This window comes from Vigna umbellata, chromosome 4 (genome assembly GCF_029865625.1).
Source record: "Vigna umbellata cultivar VRB3 chromosome 4, Vumbellata_1.0, whole genome shotgun sequence".
Lineage (NCBI taxonomy): Eukaryota > Viridiplantae > Streptophyta > Magnoliopsida > Fabales > Fabaceae > Vigna > Vigna umbellata.
This window is the reverse complement of record NC_142168.1, coordinates 36,157,229-36,181,038: the sequence shown is the minus strand read 5'-3', so window position 1 is coordinate 36,181,038 and position 23,810 is coordinate 36,157,229. Positions and strand designations below refer to the sequence as shown.

The 23,810-nt window shown below is 38.3% G+C and overlaps 2 protein-coding genes and 2 long non-coding RNA genes across 8 annotated transcripts; all 4 read left to right on the top strand.

Moving 5' to 3' along the window:
- Positions 1–9,366: 9,366 nt before the first annotated feature.
- LOC148200038 (putative aldo-keto reductase 2) lies at positions 9,367–11,573 on the top strand. The gene is made up of 5 exons (XM_088112451.1): positions 9,367–9,673; positions 10,067–10,270; positions 10,493–10,665; positions 10,783–10,885; positions 10,997–11,573. Exons 1-5 carry the CDS (start codon positions 9,461–9,463, stop codon positions 11,330–11,332), a joined length of 1,029 nt encoding a protein of 342 aa, XP_087968577.1. The 5' UTR covers positions 9,367–9,460; the 3' UTR covers positions 11,333–11,573.
- Positions 11,574–12,020: 447 nt separating this feature from the next.
- On the top strand, positions 12,021–14,704 carry LOC148200037 (uncharacterized). Of its 3 annotated transcripts, none has more exons than XR_015785868.1 (3): positions 12,021–12,135; positions 12,278–12,543; positions 14,388–14,704. It is a non-coding gene; the product is annotated as an uncharacterized LOC148200037 (long non-coding RNA). The 3 variants fall into 3 exon arrangements; XR_015785869.1 differs by having other exon boundaries at positions 12,037–12,344; positions 12,450–12,543; XR_015785867.1 differs by having other exon boundaries at positions 12,037–12,543.
- A 407-nt stretch (positions 14,705–15,111) lies between these two features.
- LOC148200036 (uncharacterized) lies at positions 15,112–19,503 on the top strand. The gene is made up of 7 exons (XM_088112824.1): positions 15,112–15,865; positions 15,933–16,112; positions 16,550–17,351; positions 17,432–17,786; positions 17,973–18,264; positions 18,688–18,928; positions 19,185–19,503. Exons 1-7 carry the CDS (start codon positions 15,127–15,129, stop codon positions 19,501–19,503), a joined length of 2,928 nt encoding a protein of 975 aa, XP_087968950.1. The 5' UTR covers positions 15,112–15,126.
- A 460-nt stretch (positions 19,504–19,963) lies between these two features.
- LOC148200035 (uncharacterized) lies at positions 19,964–22,636 on the top strand. 3 transcript variants are annotated; one of them, XR_015786286.1, is made up of 3 exons: positions 19,964–20,056; positions 20,199–20,464; positions 22,320–22,636. It is a non-coding gene; the product is annotated as an uncharacterized LOC148200035 (long non-coding RNA). The 3 variants fall into 3 exon arrangements; XR_015786287.1 differs by having other exon boundaries at positions 19,964–20,265; positions 20,371–20,464; XR_015786285.1 differs by having other exon boundaries at positions 19,964–20,464.
- Positions 22,637–23,810: the final 1,174 nt, after the last annotated feature.

Here is a 23,810-nt window from a genome sequence, read left to right as displayed (position 1 = left end):
TAGGTTTAAATAGGAAGCAACATAAAATAAACCAAATTTGATACCGGAATATTCGGTTTGATAACCCGCTATTAGTTCTTCTTCCGCTTCTGGTAAATCAAAAGGTAATCTTTCACATTCTGCTAGGGAAGAGATTAGAAAAACGAGGAAACCCATAGGTTGACGCCACAAATTCCATCCCCAAAAACCATATTTGGATTGTGCATCAACTATATCAACTGTACTTAAACTGTTAGATAATCCTAGTCGGTGATGACATTACTGTTACCATCTCTATTACAGAACCGTACATGAGATTTTCATCTCATACGGCTCCTTTAAAGCCTTCAAAAAATATAAGAACCCGTCCGATTATTTATCCCTTGATATATACCTAAGATAGAGAAGATTCTATTTTCTCGGACGGTTCTGAATTAGACCCATTGAATTCTGTCTGTTCTAAAAAAAATTTTAAATGAACACACACTTATTTAAAAAATCAAAACATTTGAACATTTATTGAATTTCTTTAAAGGTTGACCTTATATCTACGCCCCTCGACCTCTATAGGACATCTAATACAAACGGTAGACGTCCTAACCTCACCAACCGCTGGGGTTGACACCACCAAGTCGAACTGCATCTCACTCTCTGTCAATCCCAGTTTTTCAACGCACGCCTTCGAGATGAAGGAGTGGGTCGCCCCCGAATCATACAGTACACAGCAAGGCTTTCCAAACAATAAGCAAGTGCTGATGATGAGTGTACCTGAGCTGGCTGCCTCAGCGCCCGTGATTGCGTACACTCGCCCAACCACATGCGCTCGTCCACCCCGACCTTGTTGAACTCTTCCATCATTTGGCGGCCTCATTGCCGCTCGTCCTCCTATATTGCACTCGCTCTCCGAGTGACCACTTCTTCTACAGCGGTTGCAATACTTCCCTCCAACCAACTGAGGACAGAATGACTTGAAATGGGGTCCTCCACATTGAAAACATCTGACTGCCCCATGCTGTCCAGACTGTCCGGCAACAACCATAGCCTGAGACCCACTTGAATTTGATGGATGTGCTGGACGAGCGTACGGTGTCCTATTCCGATTCAGATTAGTTCTTGACAGAATCGGTCCCCTAGCTGCTTGTTGCTGCTTCTTCTGTTGTTTTACTTCTTCCACATTCTTCTCCAGCACTTTGGCTCTCTCAACCATGGCAGGAAAGGACTTGATGCACAAGCTGGAAATCAATAACTTCAACTCGCTTCTCAGTCCGTTTTCAAACTTTCTACACTGCCACTCCTTGCTGGTAGCCATGGTATTAAAACGAACGAGATGTTTGAACTTGTTGGTATATTCAGAAACAGACATCCCGCCTTGCACCAGTTGAAGGAACTCCACTTCCTTGGCGAAACGAACGCTGTCAGGGAAATACTCTTCATAAAACTTAGCCCTGAAGACTTTCCAGAAAATGGGACTTTGAGCGTCCGCCAAGATCATTTTCATGCTCGTCCACCAGTGACTGGCCTCTCCAGTCAATAGATACTCAGTGAATGCCAAGCGATTGTCGTCCGGACACCTCTTGGCATTATAGATACGCTCCATATCACGCAACCACTGATCTGCCTCATCAGGAAGGCACTTCCCATTGAATTTGGCTGGGTGGTGTTGGAGGAAGCTTTCCAAACTCCACTCGGTTGGATGGGAAGCATTGGAAGTGGATGCTCCGGGTGTGCCCTTGGTGGTCGCGATGATCTCCATTAGTTGCCTCTGGGTCGCTTCAGAGTTTGCGCGAGCGACTTCCAAACTCTGTAAAGCAACCACGTTCTGCTGCACCAAGGCAACGTTCTGCTGCTGTAGCCTTTCTATTACTGATTCCAACAACCTGGTGTTGTCGGACGCATCACGTTCAGTGGTTTGAGGTTGGGGAGGAGGTCTGGGTGCCATTTGTTCTCTAGAAAAAATCAGAGAAAAACGGTCGTTAGTTAAGTTCAAAGAGTTTAGAATAACTCATCAAACGGACATTAAGTACACAGCAAAAACATAGTGCACTCATAACCTACAGTGTCCTTAAAAGAACAAAACTGCTCTGATACCACTAATGTAACATCTCACAAATACAGTGATAAAACCATATAATAGAATTAATTACATTTAATAATAAATCAGTTCAGTCTTACATTAATCAACTAACGGTTACGGCTGAACGACCTTAAATAAGTTACAACTTAAACTGTTCCAGACAAAAGGAAACATGACCGAACGGTTTTCAAAAGCCAAATACCGAATGGTCACATATAAACAAAAGATGGGAGGTGACCGAACGATCACCTCAAAATAAAACTAGCATAAATTAGCCGAACGCTCCTATGGCTCGGCCTTCACTTCCACTTCTATCGGATTCTCCTCTTCCAGTGCATCCTCCAACAGCGCGTCTCCATCTGCTCACATCCACACGGATGATCATTGCAATGACAAGACGGACGTACAAGGACGAGACAACACAATAAAACACAGGGTAAGCTTATGTAATTTAATTCAAGTGATAACATACATTTCACATATTCAAACACGTCAAATACATTTCAACATACGCTTCCAGCAAGGCCTACTACTAGACTGACCGTCCGGACTGTATGAATTTTGTGTAGCTACGACGTTCGTGCACCCGGGTGATGTAGTAACTGGAATACTCTCATCAGCTGCCACCCGAGGTTAGTTTGTTCCTTCCAAAGTACCCCTAAGGACTAGGACCTCCTGCCGTTCCCACACATGACTTACTCTCCTCTACGTGAGGACGAGTACTCACGGAACATCAGGATGAACCGCCAGCTAAGCTTTACCACATTCATACTATACAAATTTCAATATTCATTCAAGAGTCGTTCCTCCCTGGAACGCTCGTCCAAAATCCACAACTTTTAATTTCTCTCAAATACTCTTCATCCTTTATAATCTTTCCCTTTAGTGTTATTTTCATCATCAGTTCTAAGAACATAAAATACTGAACGTTCAGCCCTCTTCAGAACGAGGACGAACGATAGGAACGAGACCGATAAATCTCCCGTTCCAGAACAGAATAAGACCGAGAGAGTTACTTTTAGATTTAAGAAATAAACCGAGTACAATAGTACAATATGCGACGAACGTTATTTACCACGTGAGTCAGTTGAATGAACTGACTCTCTTGAGTTCAAACCAATACTCAAGGAATAAATCAAGTATGGAGGCCCTAGGCCGGATCCAATGAAGGAAGATTAGTCAAGATGTTAAGGAACTAGATTTAGAATAGTTCACATACAGAAATCCAATGCCAGTAAATGACGGAACATGGTAAAGGAAAATATTACTGAAGTTGAACGAACGCTATTTTACCAAGATTGATTATACAAGAAATGAGTACGAGCACTTGGTATAAGACCGAGCACTAATAAACTTCTAATAAAAGGTTTGATAGATATATTAATATACTATTGAAGTGGTGTTTACGAACAACAATAATATACAATTACATAAATATATATTTTTGAGTTTATCACAGTAGACTCAGGCACAACTATGCCCGGCCGAACGCTCAAGCATAATATTACCACACGAGGGCGTTCGTCCTACACTAGGATTCTATCCAAATGAAAGAATCCAATGTCAAACCAGTTTACTAGAAACACCGAACGGTCAAAGACCGTTCAATGACGAACGTACTCTATCATAGTAGAAATTTCATATTCAGAATTCATTGATATTTAACTCATTTTTCAATACAGCATTTTTGAACCTTATAACTTCTCATAAAACATCAATTGACACACTTCGTAAAACCTATATCATGTTCATAAATCATACTCCAAACAATTACTCATATTCACATTCATATACTTCAAACATCTCAACCATCATGCATTATATTCATTCATTTCAATAACGGACGTTCATACAGTACAACAACATACAGATTAAATTAAATAAACTTCCCTTACCTGGATACGCGAATTGAACGTCCTAAGCGTAGGTTTTTGGTTCGTCCGACTACAATCTTTCTACTCTCAACGATCACTTAACTCTTCCAACTAAACCAACAACACGAAATCAAAATAACTTAGGCTACACCCCTGCATGGAACCAGAACTAGGTTTGCATGTAACAAAAGAACGAACGACTAAGGGAAGAAAACTTACCAGCTCAAACTTGAAACTTGTTCGGTTTAAGAGGAAGCTTGGGACGCCGGGAATGCTCCTACGATGCCTGAACGATGATCGGAGCAGAGAAAAGGTGAGTTACAGTAGAGAGAAGGGGAAGTTTCTAGAGAGAAGTAGGAGAAGATGAAAAGGTCAGAGTTTTGGGGAAGAAGGGTGCATGCAAAGTGAGTGAAACGAAAATTTCAGAAAATTAGATTTTGCTTCTCTCGTTCAAACGAACGTCCGCTCACTCGCTGACACCTGTCTTCCATTATCTGATTTTCGAATCTTCGTTGCCCGACACCTGGCGTCCGCTCAGAAGGATTTTGGGTGCGTTTTTAATGAGATCAGACAGGTGGGGTTTGGGTGGAGTTTTTCCGATGTCTGACAACAACAAATTATTTTAAATATATATATTATTTGCATGATTGACAAAGTGAAGTAGTTAGAAATTCAAAATATTTATGTTCTAACAATATTGAAATATTATTATTAAAGTTATTTTATTTATTTATTTCAAATCTTAAAGTTTAAGATCCTTTAAATAAAAGTGGTGCAATTGTAAACCTGACTAGGAGAGAGAGGTTGGACGTTGAGACTAGAGTTATTGGCATCAATCATTGGTGTAACATTTGATTCAATAAGGCTGGGTGAATAGGCGTAAAGTGGTTGTCTTGATGCACTGTGTTTCTTTTAGTGTTATAAGGCTACCAAGTGATCTAACATGATTGGTAAAGATGCAGAGGTGGTTTGAGGTTGCTGTAAGTATTGACTAAACATGGTGTTGGCAAGAAAGAGAGTGCAGAGAGAAATCCTAGTGAATTCTAAGTCTAGAGAAAAAGGGCTTTGAGCCTCTGCTTTTTTTTCCACACCCTGGATTACATCCCTACACCCCCTTTCATTTGGGCTTAAGCCTTTCTGCCAGGAAAATAAAAAAAGAGAGAAAGAAGGAATTGGACCTAACACACATTTCAGGATGCACTTTCATTTTCATCTTTACACTTGACAGACACCAAGTTCAGAAAAAAAGAATATTGGCCCAAACTAAAGAGCCTCAATTTCACTCCACACCTCTGGTTTTTATCTATGTACCCGTTGGGCTTTTCTCTTGCTTTATTTTTTATGCTTTTGTTTTCTTTTTATTAGTCACTTTTTTATTTCACGTAACCGTATGATAGCCCACACCCCTTTGTTTTATTTATACCTATTAGACTTGTTTGTTTCGTTCTCCATAAAAATTACAAAAAAATGAAGAAAGATAAAATATTAAAATTACAAATATTTTAAAAATAAAAATATATATTTTAAAGGTCAAGCACATGTGTGATCTTGCATCGTCCTTGTGCCAAAAACCTTTTCTCTTTCTTTTATAAAAAAAAATACAAAAATATAATTTTAAAGGTCAAGCATACGTGTGATCGCTGTCCTTGTGTTAAACACATTTTCTCTTTTTATAAAAATACAAAAAAATATATTTTAAAGGTTAAGCACGTGTGTGATCGCTCGCATCGTCCTCGTGCCAAAAAACCTTTTCACCTTCTTTTTCTCAAAAAATACCAAAAAAATATAAAATCTTTGAAAAAATAAAAAATATCAACACTTTCAAACAAACGATATTTCTGCCAGAACTACGTGATCCTTGATTCTCCATCAAAAGTGGAGATACGTAGGAGCAAGGCTAGTCCTTGTCAGGTTCACTTCCCAAAAATCCAAATTTATCCATAATCCTTTCCAAACAAAATTCGCAAACAATTTCTAAACAAAATTTTCAACACAGTTTCAAAAAGAACTACGTAACCCTGATTTCTCATTCTGAATGAGAATACGTAGGAGCAAGGTTAATCCTTGTCGGGCCCAAAAAACTAAAAAATATATTTTGTTTCTTTAGAGTTTTATTTTAGGGGATAGTTAAACATTTTGAAAACCACATCATATTCGTGCATTTAGTTAAAGGTACTGCCTTAGGGCAGACATTGTAGGGTGCTAACACCTTCCCTACGCGTAACCGACTCCCAAACCCAGAATATGGTTTTCGTGGACTGTGTCTTATTATTTTATGGTTTTTCCGTAGTTTGCCATAATAAACTATGGTGGCGACTCCAAAATCTCTTTTCAAAACCCGTTTCTTTTTTGGATCGTCGTCCCGTCACGATTCTGGTTGCGACAAATATATTAGTGTTTGTATTTGAACAGTAGAAGGAAATCGCCACCTAATCTTAATTGATAATAAAACTTTAATAAAAAATATAAAAGTTATGAACACTATATAAAATGATTTCTTAGAGAGAATTATTTAAAAATATGTAAATATGTGAATTAATAATTTTTCTTAGCATTTCATATTTACATGTGAATTTAAAATTGATTTTTATTTTAAAGTTTATATAAAATTCATCCATATATTTTAATAAGTGTATTTTAATAATGTATAAAATATATGTCAATAAAAACTAATGACATTAAATTTTAAGTAATATGTCTAACAATTATACTGATTACATTAAAATATTTATTGACACATATCAGTGTAAGTTAAAAGATAAATATCTTTTTATTTGTTTTTTTTTATTTGACTCTTCTCTTACCATTTTTTCCTTTTACATTTAATACATTATTAAAATATATGAATAAAAATTATTTTTTGAGAAACAAATTTCAATTTCATAAAAATTAAAAACATACTTAACAAAAACATGTTTATTAACCCACCAATAACTCACATAATAACATTAGCATAAGCTCGTTGTTAATGTCAGGATATGTACAAAAATTGCTTAATGCATTATAAAATGCAGGTTAAATTTTCACTTACATGCCTTAAAACATTTAACATTTACTTAGTACATCATAATCCACATCATAATCCAGGTTAAATTATTTCCTAAAACATTTAACATTTATTATAGTGCAGCTCCCTCATGGGCTGGAGAAGAAAAAGTGTATCCATTTGGGCTGGGCCACCAATGCTCTCCTCACCCCTTGGTTTTATTTTTTGCACCTCCTTGTTTGTTTTTAAGCTGTTTCTTTCTCCAGCCCCATGGCCTAATTGAAATGATCTCACTATTTTTTTTTTAAAATATAAAAAATCTTAATATTGAAAACACCTAACAGAAGCTGTTTTGCACATACATATAGTTTATGCACCTCAGTTACAGAAAGGCACACTTTCTTTAATATTTATGATTGTACAATTCGGTAACAGTTTGAAAACATTTTATGAACGGATAATGATACTTTGATAATATTTTAATATTATCTACGTGTTATTATGTGATTAATTCAAAATTATTCCATAATCAATAATAATAATCATAAACATTAACATGGACAAATCACATAATAACACATAGATGATGTTAAAATGTTGTCAAAGTATTATTATCTTTATGAAATGTTTCACTTGCACCTTCAATCATTGCATTTTCAAAATTTTTAAAAATTCAAAATTGTCTTTTATAATTCAAAAAGTTCTACATTAGATTTCGGATGAAGGGTTTTCTATTTTTTTATCAAATTTTTAAATTTGATGAAAGATTTTTCATCAAATTTTCATGAAATTTTGAAATTTAATGAAAGTTTTTTTTTTTTCATTTCAAAATTTGATGGTGAATTTTTCATTTGTTTTCATTAGATTTCGAAATAAATAAATAAAATCCGTAAAATTATTTTTGAAAATTAGAGGTGTATGATAAAATTTTTGGAGGTTTAAAGTGTAAGAACCTTTTATAAATTGTATAATTCATAACAACTAAAATATGTTAAGAATTTGAAAGTTCTTATTACATTCAAAATCTGAAACACATTGGCACTGATGACAATGGAGGTGTAACTGTGGCGCTTTTGTAACGAGAAGGAAAGGGGTTTATGTTAGGATTTTTATTATTTTTTCTATCAAGAAGAATTTAGTCATATGGTAGTACTGGAATTTTGAAGGTGCGGAAAGAAATAGTCTTGTTTTTATTACATTTTGGGCTGATTTTGTTTTATTCCATGCAGCCCCTACATGTATTAATCTCTGTGACGCTGAGATGTATGTTTATTAGACAGATTAGATTTAAAAATAAAGTTGTTTATTGACTATAAACCTATAATAAACTTATAAAAGAACTTTAAAATCTTAGTAGGAATAAACAAATTGAAAATAAAGTCCACCATCTGATAAATAAAGTAAATAAAAGATATATCAAGTGGTAAATGTTTTTAATAAGTTGATAAAAGGAGAGAATTTAAAAAATTTGAGAAATAAGTTAAATTTTTTATATTAAAAATTGACATGTAATTCTGTTCCAAAATCACTCTAATACACGATACTTTTCTTATGTGTGAAGAGTGCATGAACACAAAATCACTCTGTGTAACATCAAGCACACATTATGCTTTCATAAAAGTTACTTTATTTGCTCTTTTTATTATTCTATTCCATTAGCATCACAACATATATATAACATCAATGTCTAATAATAACATTTTGTCCGGACTCTACTTTCAACAATTTTTAAAATGACAAAATTATTGAGTTATAAATCCTTTTGACTTGTTCATTGTTTCAAAAGGTCACGTGTTTTTTTTGTGTATGAGCTTTACCAAAACAATTTCTATACGTTTTTTCTCATCTCAAATATTAGAAAAAGTACTAACACATTTTTATCACAATATATCCGAAGTATATTTAAGTTTGTTACTATCAAATTTGAATCATCTTTCTATTTTAGAATTACTCTAATTTTTAAGGTGTGTATATTTTAAGTAGAACGTAATTCAAAGAGAAAAAAAATTGACTGCAAACATTTAAAACTTCTAAAAAGATGTTAATAATGTTAATTTAATAATAAGAACAACATTTAAAAAGAATATAAAGATTAAATTAAGTAAAAAAAAATGAAGCAAAACAAAAGACTTCATCGTAAAAATCAAATTAATAATTAAGGTTTCAATATTTGAAACACGACTGATATTTTAACAATTAATTATATATCATTATTTTATTCTATTGATTTGTATATTTGAAACATATTACTAAGCACGTGTTATTGTAAAAAAGTTTGTAAAAAATGAATTTGTTAAAAAACTTTTTCCTTCTGGTGTAAGTTGGAAATGTCCTGGACCACACATTACTCAGTCCTACGAGAAGGACAATGGAGGAGACAAGTGCATGAAGCACAACCTTTCGTAGGGTCCGTAGAATAATTTAATCTTCTGGATTGATCATTTAAAGGATTCCGCCATACTTAAAACCAACCCAAGTTCGTCAAGGCAAGCAGACACAGTGGAATTATAGTGTTTTGGTAGAGGAAGAAGAATCACTGAGAGCATCATGGCGAGAGTGGGTAGAATGAAGTTGGGTTCTCAGGGGTTGGAGGTGTCTGTGCAGGGATTGGGGTGCATGGGAATGTCTTCGAACTACGGTCCTGCTAAGCCAGAACCTGATATGATTGCTCTTATTCACCATGCTGTTCAAAGTGGTGTAACTTTTCTCGACAGTGCTGACATCTACGGTCCTTACACCAACGAAGTCCTGTTAGGAAAGGTTGATTCTTTGTGCTGTTTGATATCATATTTCTCGTGCTTTCACTTGATCATGCATATGTTTCTTCTGGGTCTAGCTAACCAGTGCTTTAAAGAGGAAAGATTGAGTCTTTTAGGAAAAAAAGAAACTGTTTTTTATTGATGGGGTCAACTTTGTTCTGGTTTATGTTCTTTTCATGAACTAATTAGTCCTCTAACTTTTGAACACATGTGAGCTCAGTCAGCTTCTGATATCAAAGTAGCATTGGAAAGCACTGAAAGAGTTTATTATTACACTTCCTGATATTCCTTTTGTTGCTTTTGGTTCCTCCGAGAGCAGTGGTTACAGTTTTTCTTTCTTATTGTTGCTACGATATGATAAAACGATGTGTGCATACGTGTTTGTTTGTTGCAGGCTCTGAAGGGAGGGTGGAGAGATAAGGTTGAATTGGCTACCAAGTTTGCAATCAAAGTCACACCTGAAGGGAAAAGGGAGATACGAGGTGATCCAGAATATGTGAGGGCTGCTTGTGAGGACAGCTTGAAGAGACTTGAGATCGATTTCATTGATCTCTATTACCAACATCGTGTTGATACTCGTGTGCCTATTGAAGTCACGGTTTCACCCTTTCTCTGTGCTTTCCTCTATTTGTCTTTTCTTTGGTGACATATTTGGCTACACTGATAATATGCTTGTAGGAAATTTTAAACTCATTGATCACTCCTGTGTATTTTGACATCATGAAATTTGTGTTTGACATGAGATATGATCATTTGCTCACATATGGAAAATGATAACCTATGATGACTTCAAGTTTTTGCCTTGTTTTTGCACTGTAAGGTTGGGGAGCTCAAAAAACTTGTTGAGGAGGGAAAGATAAAATATATTGGTCTGTCTGAGGCCTCAGCTTCAACAATCAGAAGAGCACATGCAGTTCATCCGATAACAGCAGTGCAGTTGGAGTGGTCGCTATGGTCAAGAGATGTCGAGGAAGAAATAGTTCCAACTTGCAGGTGTGATTCAACACACAAACATTATGTTTTATTATCAACCAGTTCTCTTTCTGAGGTTCAATAAAACTGCTATCATGCGAGGTATAATAACTTTATGACTCAATTTTCACTAATCAGGGAACTTGGCATTGGAATTGTTGCATATAGTCCTCTTGGGCGAGGGTTCTTGTCATCAGGAACAAAGCTGCTTGAGAATTTGGCACCGGATGATTCCCGGAAGGTTTGTGAAAATCATGCTATTACAGAAGTTCTGAAATCCATGTCAAATACTTGTAAATTTCATGACTGATACCTGAATATAATCTTCTATGTGTATTTAATTCTATTGCAGTTTCTGCCCAGATTCAAACCTGGAAATGTAGAGCACAATAATATTATATTTGAGAAGGTTAAGGAACTGGCTACAAAAAAGGGATGTACTACATCTCAACTTGCACTGGCATGGGTTCATCACCAAGGAAACGACGTGTGCCCAATACCTGGAACAACCAAAATTGAGAACTTTAATGATAACCTTGGCGCTTTGTCTGTCAAACTAACACCAGAAGAAATAGCAGAACTTGAGTCCTTTGCTGCTGAAGATATCAAGGGTGGTAGATACATGGATGGGGCAAATACATGGAAGACTGCTAATACTCCACCCCTTTCTTCTTGGAAAGCTGCATGATCAAATCAAGTGCATTGCTTAATGCTTGTACCATTGTATGACTCTGCTAGTAGTACCATGTGCATTTGCTGCTTAAATAAATTTATCTGTTTTGAACTCTTCTAGTTTCTAGCAGCAGCTGGTGTTTTTTCAGGTGGTTTGAACTCTGTCACATGATTTCATGTTGCTTCAGTTGTATACACTTATAATTGAGTTCAGACAAATAAATGATTATGGCTTTGCGCTCTAAAATTCTTAACAATTGATTCTAGAATCTAGAATTGTTTCATACCATACCAGATGTGTATAATGTAAGACCCTATATAATTAAACAATGATAATTCTGTGTTAAACCAGATTAGTGCACTATAATTCTGAGTTGATTTAATCCTACTTCAAATCTGCTAAATCTCTTCCTGCAATGCACTGAAATCAAGCTCCACCATTCTCTGGAAACTGCACCACGTCACACACACTCAGTGCATTAAAAACGCACCAATCTGTGCATGCACACACGCCAAGTGTCACGGGAGAGAATTCCAAGCAGGGTTTGGTGTGCAAGTGGCAGACTGTGAAACGCTCTCTTGTTTGATGTGGAATCCACTCAAAATTCTGAGTTTTGAGAAAACTCTTTCACTCACACTCACACTTCGTCTTCCTCAGAAAACCAAACCTTTCATCTTCTCCAACTTCTCACTAAGAACCTTATCTTCTCTCTACCATTACTCACTTCCTTCAACTCCAATCCGTTTTCTGAAACCATAGGAACATTCACGGGCCAGCAAGCTCCATTTTGATCCGAACCTCTTTTGATTCTGTAACTGGTAAGCTCCAAACCACAATCTAATCTTAAAATTTCTAGGAACACTGTATCAGTTGCATGCAAGGATAAAAATCTGAGTTTCTGAGAACTCTCATCTTCTCTCTAAAATTACTCATTCATCATCTCCTCAAATTCTGTTTCAGATACTGTAAACACTGTCACTGCACCGTGAACATCAACTTGATTCGAACAGAATTGAGAACTGAACTGGTAAGTTCTCATTCTGCATAATTGTCCATTGAGTTCATGCTAATCAAAATTCTGGTTGCATGAATGAGTTATAGGTTTGATCTTTATGTTATTTTGGTATTTTAGATTTAGTGAAAGTCGTGGAGTGAATTCATTTGGGTAGAGAACTGTGAGTGATCAAGATAAACCTTAAACAATTGGAATTTCACTGCAGTAACAGGTAAGGGAAGCCTATAATTTTAATTTATACTGTATGTGTTATGATCTGATGTGCATGTATTAAATGCATGATGTTCGAGCTGTGTAAATGACCACAGTTATGAAATCTGGTTTTCTGATAATGTGATTGATCTACATGTTGGTTTGGAATGTATGAAAATTATGAGGTTGAGCTGTTAAGAATGGTTTATGATATCTGATATGAATTCTAGTTTGGATGGGTCTGTCATGAACTGATACGGCTTGGATGAATGATATTTGATGTTGGATTTGATTTGATTACATGTTGAATTGATGATGCTTGAACTGAGTATGGTTATTGGATACTTGGAATGAATTAGATGTTGAAAACTGTATGATGATGTTTGAAGGGAATTAAACCTGAAATGGAAGTATAAAGTTGAAAAATGGAAATCTGGAAAAATTCTGCTAAGTGTGAAAAATCTAAATTTTCTGATCATTCTCTGTTGCTAAAAGGACGTTCGTCACTGTACGGTCTTAGACCGTTCGGTTTTGATTAACATGACTTAGATTGGAATTCATTCATTTGGAATGAATTCTGCTCGAGAACGAGCGTCCCCCAATTGAGTGAATGAGCGTTCGTTCTGCTCAGTATAGATCAATATTTAAAACTTTATAAATAAGTGACGTTCGGTCTTAAGTCGAGCGTTCGTCCTCAATGACGTTCGGCCTCATGTCGAGCGTTCGTCCTTATTGTTGTTCGACCTTATGTCGAACGTTAGTTCTAGAGAGCGTTCGTCCTTAAACTGAACGTTCGTCCAAAGTTGGCGTTCGGTCCTATACCGAAACGCTCGTCCTATAAAGCGCTTGGGTTATAACCAGCGTTAGTGCTGATTCGTGCTTGGTCATTGACCTAGCGTTCGTCCACAGCAGGGTTCGGTTTCTAACTGAACGCTCGTCCTTATTATTGAATTCTGAGCGAACGTAATTGACGTTCGTCCAAAGTAAATTTCTGAACGTTCATTCATTGACAGTAAGAGTTGTTTCTGTACTTTAAATATTCTGGTTATTTATCTAAGTTATTCTGTAAGATAATTATTTCTTTTGATTCAACCTAAAGTTCTTGTACTCAACATCTTCTAAGTATTATTCTGAACTTCTAAATTCAATCTCATCTAAATTCTTTAAGAATTCTTAATGTCCATCAGTGAATAAGAGTTCGTTTCTTTTGTTCAGAAACGTGAAATCAAAGGTTCTGTAATAAGTTCGTTTTATTTGAGTAAAGAATGCATGACGTTAATGTTAAGAGAGTGGAACATAGAATGAAAATGTGAAAATGAGAAATGTTTAATGTGGACGAATGATATGTTGAATGAATTATTGGAATTGGATTTTTACGAGCGTTCCAGGGAGGAACGTCTCTTATATGATTGAATATTGAATTGGTAAAGTATGACTGTGGTTAGTTAATGCTGGCTTGGTCCATCCTGATATTCCGTGATACACCTCTTCAAGTAGAAGGGGGTAGTCATGCGTGGGAATGGCAGGAGGTCCTTAGTCCATAAGTTAACATGGGCGACGTAAGAACGGACTTACCTCGAGTGGCAGCTGTTTGGTGTTACCCAGTTACTACACCACTCGGGTGCAAGGACGCCTGTAACTACATGGTTCATACAGTCCGGACGGTCTGTCTTATTATATGCCTTTATATGATTATTATTTGATGAATTACATGCTGTATGTGTGTTTAGAAATGTAACTGTATGTGTTGATTGTATAAATTAAATATTATAAGCTTACCCTTGCATTTCCATTGTGTTGTCTACTGTACATGTATACTCCGTCTTGTCAAATGCAATGATCATCCGTTGTGGATGTGAGCAGATGGTGGTGCATCCCTTGAAGCAATGCTGGAAGAAGAAAATTTGGACGACTCCAATCTGGTTGAAGTTGAAGTAAAGGCCGAGCCTTAGAGTGCTCGTTTGATTTAGGCTGTACATGTTAGCATAGTTATAACGTTCGGCCACCTATTTTGTAAGGCCGTTCGTCTTATTCATCTCTGATTGTATTTTGGTGCACGTTAGTTTATGTATTTAAGAGCGTTCACTCTTGGTTTTATTGTATGCGTTTACACGCGTCCTCTGTACTGATGCCGTTAGGCTTTTCAATCCAGTTTTAAATGCAAAGACTGTTTGTGATTACGGTTAATTGTAATTAATTCTGAATTATAGTGATTACTGTATTTTGGGATGTTACATTAGTGGTATCAGAGCAGTTTTGTTCTTCTAAGGACACTGTAGGGTTATGAGTGCACTGTGTTTTGCTGTGTGCTTATTGCATGTTTAATGAGTTATTATTGTTTTAACTCTTGGACATAACTAATGCTCGTTTGTTTTTCTCTGCATCCAGAGAACAAATGGCACCTAGACTTCCTCCTCCTCCCCAACCGAATGAGTCCGATACGTCCAGCAACACTAGGTTGTTGGAAACCGTAGTTGAACGACTGCATCAACAAAATACCACCCTCATGGAACAGAACGCCACTCTGATGCAGCAAAACCAAGCTGCTATGCAAGGATTGGAGGCATCGCGTGTCAATTCTGAAAACACGCAGAGGCAGTTGATGGAAATCTTGGCTGCAACTAGAGGTGCGCCTGGAGCATCTTCTTCAAACGCTGCTCAACCTGCTGCCGAGTGGAGTTTGGAGAGCTTCCTGCAGCATCACCCAGCTAAGTTCAGTGGCAAGTGCCTCCCTGATGAGGCTGATCAGTGGCTGAGGGATATGGAGAGGATTTTTAACGCCAAAAGGTGTCCGGATGAGAACAGGTTGGCGTATACAGAATACTTATTAACTGGAGAAGCAAGCCATTGGTGGACGAGCACAAGGGCCATACTGGTAGACGCTCACCGCCCTGTTACTTGGGAAGTATTTCGTAGTAAGTTTTACGAGGAGTATTTCCCTGACAGCGTACGGTTTGCGAAGGAAGTGGAGTTTTTACAACTGGTTCAAGGTGGGATGACAGTTTCAGAATATACCAACAAGTTCAAGCACCTTGTTCGGTTTTATACGATGGCCACCAACGAGGAGTGGCAGTGTAGGAAGTTTGAGAACGGCCTAAGGAGTGACTTGAAAGTCATGATTTCAAGCTTGTGCATAAGGACATTTCCTGCCATGGTTGAGAGGGCTAAGGTGTTGGAGAAGAACATGGCAGAGGCTGAACGACATAAGAAACAGCAACAAGTGAGTAGGGGACCAATAGTGTCCAGAGGAGGTTCTGTTCAAAGAAGATTACCTTACGCTCGTCCAAACCAACCAGCTAATACAAGCGGATCACAAGCGATCGTTCCTGTTGGACAGACCTGTACAAGGGAACGTTATTTGTTACCGGTGTGGAGGACCACACTATAGAAATGCATGCCCTCAACTAGCTGGAGGAAAACATTGTGCTCGTTGCGGAAGAAGTGGACATGGAACGAATGAGTGCAACTCTGGTGGGAGAGCAGTGATGAGGCCGCCAAACGCAGGAAGAAATCAACAAGGAAGGGGTGGTCGAGCCCAAGCTACTGGGCGTGTGTACGCAATTACTGGTGCGGAAGCAGCAAGTTCAGGTACACTTATCACCAGTACTTGCTTGTTATATGGAATGCAATGTTGTGTGCTGTTTGATTCGGGGGCGACGCACTCCTTCATCTCGAAGGCGTGTGTTGAAAAGCTGGGAATAGTGGAGAGAGATATGCAGTTTGAATTGGTGGTATCAACACCAGCGGCTGGAGAGCTTAGGACATCTACCGTATGCATTAGATGTCCTATTGTGGTAGAGGGGCATAGTTATAAGGTGAATTTAATCTGTTTACCTTTGAAGGACTTGGAGATAATTCTAGGAATGGATTGGCTAGCTGCCAACCATATTATTATTGATTGTGGCAAGAAGGAATTGGTGTTTCCTAATGATGAAGAAGAAGAGTTAACAGTAACGCTTGGCCAGTTGAAGGAAGATATAATGGAAGGTGCAAGCTGTTTTCTCATCATGACGCATGAAGACCAGAGCTTGGAGATTTGAGACATGAACGAACGTCCGCTATTGGCAGTCGAGAGAGAACGTCAGTTGTGGAGGAATTTATGGACGTTTTTCCAGATGAGATACCAGGGTTGCCTCCTGTTAGAGAAGTTGAATTCACCATTGATTTGGTGACAACGGCAGCCCCTATATCCGTTCAGCCATACCGGATGGCACCTGCGGAATTGGTTGAACTCAAGAAGCAGATTGAGGAGCTTATGGAGAAACAATTCATTAGACCGAGTGTGTCACCATGGGGAGCGCCTGTACTCTTAGTGAAGAAGAAGGATGGCAGCTCTCGGTTGTGCATAGATTACAGGCAATTAAACAAGCTGACCATCAAGAATAAATACCCTTTACCAAGGATAGATGATTTGCTAGATCAACTGCATGGAGCTGCAGTGTTCTCAAAGATTGATTTGAGATCCGGTTATCATCAAATCAGAGTTAAAGATGAAGACATCCATAAGACAGCGTTCAGGTCACGGTATGGACATTATGAATATGTGGTGATGCCATTTGGAGTGACGAACGCTCCAGCCGTGTTTATGGAGTACATGAATCGCATCTTCAGGCCCTATTTGGACGAGTTCGTAGTTGTATTCATAGATGATATTCTCATCTATTCCAAGACCGAAGAGGAGCATGAGAAACATCTTAGACTGGTACTTGGAGTGTTACGTGAGAAGGAATTGTATGCAAAATTATCTAAGTGTGAATTCTGGATGAAGGAAATCCAGTTTTTGGGCATGTGGTGTCGGCTGGAGGCATTGCAGTGGATCCTTCAAAGGTGAGAGCAGTGTTAGATTGGAAGAGCCCGCGTTCGGTCACTGAGGTGAGGAGTTTTGTTGGACTTGCGGGCTACTACAGACGCTTTATAGAAGGGTTTTCCAAGATAGTAGCACCGTTGACGCAGCTTACGAGGAAAGATCACCCTTTTGCTTGGACGGATTTGTGTGAAGAACGCTTCCAAGAGCTGAAGAATAAGTTGACAAGCGCTCCAGTTTTAGTGATTCCGGACACTGCCAAACCGTTTGAAGTTTACTGTGATGCATCTCACCAAGGTTTGGGGTGCGTTCTCATGCAAGAGAAGAAGGCAGTGGCGTATGCTTCTCGGCAATTGAAGATACATGAGAAGAATTATCCAACGCATGATTTGGAGCTGGCAGCAGTTGTGTTTGCATTGAAGATTTGGAGGCATTATCTATACGGATCCACTTTCCAAGTCTTCAGTGATCACAAGAGCCTCAAATATTTATTTGACCAGAAGGAGTTGAACATGAGGCAGAGGCGTTGGCTGGAATTCCTAAAAGATTATGATTTTGAGTTGCTTTATCATCCTGGTAAAGCAAACGTAGTGGCAGACGCATTAAGCAGGAAGGCAGTGCATGTCTCATTAATGATGGTGAAGGAGCTGCACTTAGTGGAGAGTTTCAGAGATCTGAGATTACAGTTTGAGTTGGAGCCTAGCAGTATCAAATGCTGTAACCTTAGAATAGCTAGCGATGTATTTGATCGAATCAGAATGAAGCAGCGTGAGGATGAAGATCTGGTGAAGATATTAAACTCACTCGTTTCAAAGAAAGATAAGGAATTCAATACAGGAACGGATGGCATGCTGCGTTACAAAGGTAGGACGTGCATTCCTAACGATGGCGAGCTGAAGCGGATTATTCTGGATGAAGGCCATCACAGTCGTCTTAGTATACACCCTGGCATGACCAAGATGTATCAAGACCTCCGAAAATCGTTTTGGTGGCCTGGGATGAAGAGTGATGTTGCACGCTTTGTGGCATCTTGTTTGACTTGCCAACGTGCTAAGGCAGAACACCAACGTCCAGGAGGATTGCTTCAACCATTGGAGATCCCAGAGTGGAAGTGGGACAGCATTTCTATGGATTTCGTGACCCATCTGCCACGTACGGTCCGGAATCATGATTCAATTTGGGTGATCGTGGACAGATTAACGAAGAGCGCACACTTCTTAGCCGTGAATCTGAAGATGTCAATGACAAATTTGGCTAAGTTGTACATCAAGGAGATAATTCGTCTTCATGGAGTGCCTTCAAGCATAGTTTCTGACCGAGACACGAGATTCACATCTCGGTTTTGGCAATCTTTGCAAGGTGAATTAGGAAGCAGGCTGCAGATGAGTTCAGCATATCACCCTCAGACGGATGGACAGTCTGAACGTACAATCCAGACTTTAGAAGACTTATTGAGGACGTGCGTCCTGGACCACTTAGGCGCTTGGGATGAAGTATTGCCACTGGTGGAATTCACGTATAACAACAGTTTCCAGTCTAGCATTGGTATGGCGCCTTTTGAAGCACTTTATGGGAGAAGATGCCGAACACCACTTTGCTGGTTTCAAGAGGGAGAGAACGTGCTAACTGGACCTGAGCTCATCCAGCAAACAACCGATAAGGTTAAGTTGATTCAAGACAGGTTGAAAACGTCTTTGAGCAGGCAGAAATCCTATGCTGATAGGAGGAGAAGACCACTGGAATTCGCTACAGGTGATCATGTGTTTCTAAGACTGAATCCAATCACTGGAGTGGGAAGAGTTGTTCGTCCAAAGAAGCTGTCTCCTAAGTTCATAGGGCCGTATCAAATATTGAAGGAAGATTGGACCAGTAGCCTATGAACTTGCGTTGCCTCCTCAATTATCAAATCTACATCCAGTTTTCCATGTGTCTCAGCTTAGGAAATACATATCTAATCCTTCTCATATCTTGGAGCTGGAAAACATCCAACTGCGTCAAGACAGAACATTGGAGCTGCAACCAGTCCGCATTGAAGATGAACGCACTAAGCTGCATAAAGGAAAAGACCTTCGTCTAGTGAAGGTGGTGTGGGATGCTAAGACTGGAGATTCAACGTGGGAAGTAGAGAGTGCAATGAAGGAATTATATCCACACTTATTTGCTTGTAATTTATAAATTTTCGAGGACGAAAATTTTTGTAGTTAGGGAGAATGTAAGACCCTATATAATTAAGCAATGATAATTCTGTGTTAAACCAGATTAGTGCACTATAATTCTGAGTTGATTTAATCCTACTTCAAATCTGCTAAATCTCTTCCTGCAATGCACTGAAATCAAGCTCCACCATTCTCTGGAAACTGCACCACGTCACACACACTCAGTGCATTAAAAACGCACCAATCTGTGCATGCACACACGCCAAGTGTCACGGGAGAGAATTCCAAGCAGGGTTTGGTGTGCAAGTGGCAGACTGTGAAACGCTCTCTTGTTTGATGTGGAATCCACTCAAAATTCTGAGTTTTGAGAAAACTCTTTCACTCACACTCACACTTCGTCTTCCTCAAGGATCACAACCTTTCATCTTCTCCAAACTTTTCTCTACGAACCTTCATCTTCCCTTCTGCCATTACTCACTTCCTTCAACTCCAATCCGTTTTCTGAAACCATAGGAACATTCACGGGCCAGCAAGCTCCATTTTGATCCGAACCTCTTTTGATTCTGTAACTGGTAAGCTCCAAACCACAATCTAATCTTAAAATTTCTAGGAACACTGTATCAGTTGCATGCAAGGATAAAAATCTGAGTTTCTGAGAACTCTCATCTTCCCTCTAAAATTACTCATTCATCATCTCCTCAAATTCTGTTTCAGATACTGTAAACACTGTCACTGCACCGTGAACATCAACTTGATTCGAACAGAATTGAGAACTGAACTGGTAAGTTCTCATTCTGCATAATTGTCCATTGAGTTCATGCTAATCAAAATTCTGGTTGCATGAATGAGTTATAGGTTTGATCTTTATGTTATTTTGGTATTTTAGATTTAGTGAAAGTCGTGGAGTGAATTCATTTGGGTAGAGAACTGTGAGTGATCAAGATAAACCTTAAACAATTGGAATTTCACTGCAGTAACAGGTAAGGGAAGCCTATAATTTTAATTTATACTGTATGTGTTATGATCTGATGTGCATGTATTAAATGCATGATGTTCGAGCTGTGTAAATGACCACAGTTATGAAATCTGGTTTTCTGATAATGTGATTGATCTACATGTTGGTTTGGAATGTATGAAAATTATGAGGTTGAGCTGTTAAGAATGGTTTATGATATCTGATATGAATTCTAGTTTGGGATGGGTCTGTCATGAACTGATACGGCTTGGATGAATGATATTTGATGTTGGATTTGATTTGATTACATGTTGAATTGATGATGCTTGAACTGAGTATGGTTATTGGATACTTGGAATGAATTAGATGTTGAAAACTGTATGATGATGTTTGAAGGGAATTAAACCTGAAATGGAAGTATAAAGTTGAAAAATGGAAATCTGGAAAAATTCTGCTAAGTGTGAAAAATCTAAATTTTCTGATCATTCTCTGTTGCTAAAAGGACGTTCGTCACTGTACGGTCTTAGACCGTTCGGTTTTGATTAACATGACTTAGATTGGAATTCATTCATTTGGAATGAATTCTGCTCGAGAACGAGCGTCCCCCAATTGAGTGAATGAGCGTTCGTTCTGCTCAGTATAGATCAATATTTAAAACTTTATAAATAAGTGACGTTCGGTCTTAAGTCGAGCGTTCGTCCTCAATGACGTTCGGCCTCATGTCGAGCGTTCGTCCTTATTGTTGTTCGACCTTATGTCGAACGTTAGTTCTAGAGAGCGTTCGTCCTTATACTGAACGTTCGTCCAAAGTTGGCGTTCGGTCCTATACCGAAACGCTCGTCCTATAAAGCGCTTGGGTTATAACCAGCGTTAGTGCTGATTCGTGCTTGGTCATTGACCTAGCGTTCGTCCACAGCAGGGTTCGGTTTCTAACTGAACGCTCGTCCTTATTATTGAGTTCTGAGCGAACGTAATTGACTGTTCGTCCAAAGTGAAATTTCTGAACGTTCGTTCTTTGACTGGCAGTGCTGTTTTTCTGAAATTCAATTATATTGGTTGTTTATCTAAACATTTTCTTACTGGTTTTATCCTTTGGATTCTACCTGAACTCTGTACACTCAAAATCTTTCTAAGTATCATCCACCTCTTTAAAAGATCAGTATTTTCAAATTATTAAGTATTGAAACGTATTAAGTGAGTACACGGTTCGTTTCTTTTATTCAGAAACGCGTGGTCAAAAGTACTGTAATACTTTCGTTTTATTTGATCAAAGAATGAATGTTGTAAAATGTTAAGGGAATGAAACACAGAATGAGAAAGGGAATAAAGAGAACTGGTTATTATGAACGAATGATATATTTTGAAGAAATTATTGGAAGTGGATATTAAAGAGCGTTCCAAGGAGGAACGTCTCTGATGTGTTGAATGTGAAATATTGAATGGTAAAGTATGAACCTGGATAAGTTAGGACTCGCTGTCCGTCCTGATATTCCGTGATACTCATCTTCACGTAGAAGGGGGTAGTCATGCGTGGGAATGGCAGGAGGTCCTTAGTCCATAAGTTAACATGGGCGACGTAAGAACGGACTTACCTCGAGTGGCAGCTGTTTGGTGTTACCCAGTTACTACACCACTCGGGTGCAAGGACGCCTGTAACTACATGGTTCATACAGTCCGGACGGTCTGTCTTATTATATGCCTTTATATGATTATTATTTGATGAATTACATGCTGTATGTGTGTTTAGAAATGTAACTGTATGTGTTGATTGTATAAATTAAATATTATAAGCTTACCCTTGCATTTCCATTGTGTTGTCTACTGTACATGTATACTCCGTCTTGTCAAATGCAATGATCATCCGTTGTGGATGTGAGCAGATGGTGGTGCATCCCTTGAAGCAATGCTGGAAGAAGAAAATTTGGACGACTCCAATCTGGTTGAAGTTGAAGTAAAGGCCGAGCCTTAGAGTGCTCGTTTGATTTAGGCTGTACATGTTAGCATAGTTATAACGTTCGGCCACCTATTTTGTAAGGCCGTTCGTCTTATTCATCTCTGATTGTATTTTGGTGCACGTTAGTTTATGTATTTAAGAGCGTTCACTCTTGGTTTTATTGTATGCGTTTACACGCGTCCTCTGTACTGATGCCGTTAGGCTTTTCAATCCAGTTTTAAATGCAAAGACTGTTTGTGATTACGGTTAATTGTAATTAATTCTGAATTATAGTGATTACTGTATTTTGGGATGTTACATATAACAAGACATGAATGATCAAAACTAAAAATCAGTCATTGTTCATATAATCACTTGTTAAATTCATATGCATTTCTGATAATAAAAATTGTTCTCATTTAGAATGTTTCTTTATATAAATATATATATATAAGAAATTTATCATTCGACATATTACAAGATAAGATAAAATTGCGGAAAAGAAGTTGAGTTTGTTGCAAAATGAATTCACATACTTTCCACATAAATCACATCACAGTATATATTCCAAACATTGTGCACATTCAATTCAACCCAGAACAAGAGCAAATGAACTTAGAACCGAAAACTATTTGCCGAGCACTATTTGGCCGAACACTATTTATCCGAACACTATTTGCCGAACACTATTATGCCGAACACTATTTAGCCGAGCACTATTTAGCCGAACACTATTTGCCGGACACTATCAGGCCGAACACTATTTGGACGAACACTCAAAGGTCAAGCCTCATCAAGACCGAACGCTACCTATGACGAGTACTACCTGAGGACAAACATCATCGAGAACGATCACTAACAAAATAAACATCAGACCGAACGTTCACCATGGACGATCACTAACTGAGAATAAACATCATCAATACCGAACGCTAATCATCACTAATACACCAAGACCGAACGCTAACTATCGAAACCTAAGGATACCTGATCAAGATCGAACGCTAACAAATCACTAATACACCAAGGCCGAACGCCTAAGATCGCTACCTGAGAATACCAAATTAAGACCGAACGCTACAGTCACTAATACACCAAGACCGAATGCTAACGCTCGCTACATGAGAATACAAGACCGAACGCTCAAGATCCAAACCTAAGAATATCAAATTAAGACCGAACGCTCATAATCACTAATACACCAAGACCGAACGCTAACGCTCGCTACCTGAGAATACAAGACCGAACGCTCAAGATCCAAACCTAAGAATATCAAATTAAGACCGAACGCTCACAATCACAATTACACCAAGATCGAACGCTGACGCTCGCTACCTCAGAATATAAGACCGAACGCTCAATATCCAAACCTAAGAATATCAAAACAAGACCGAACGCTCACAATCACTAATACACCAAGACCGAACTCTAACGCTCG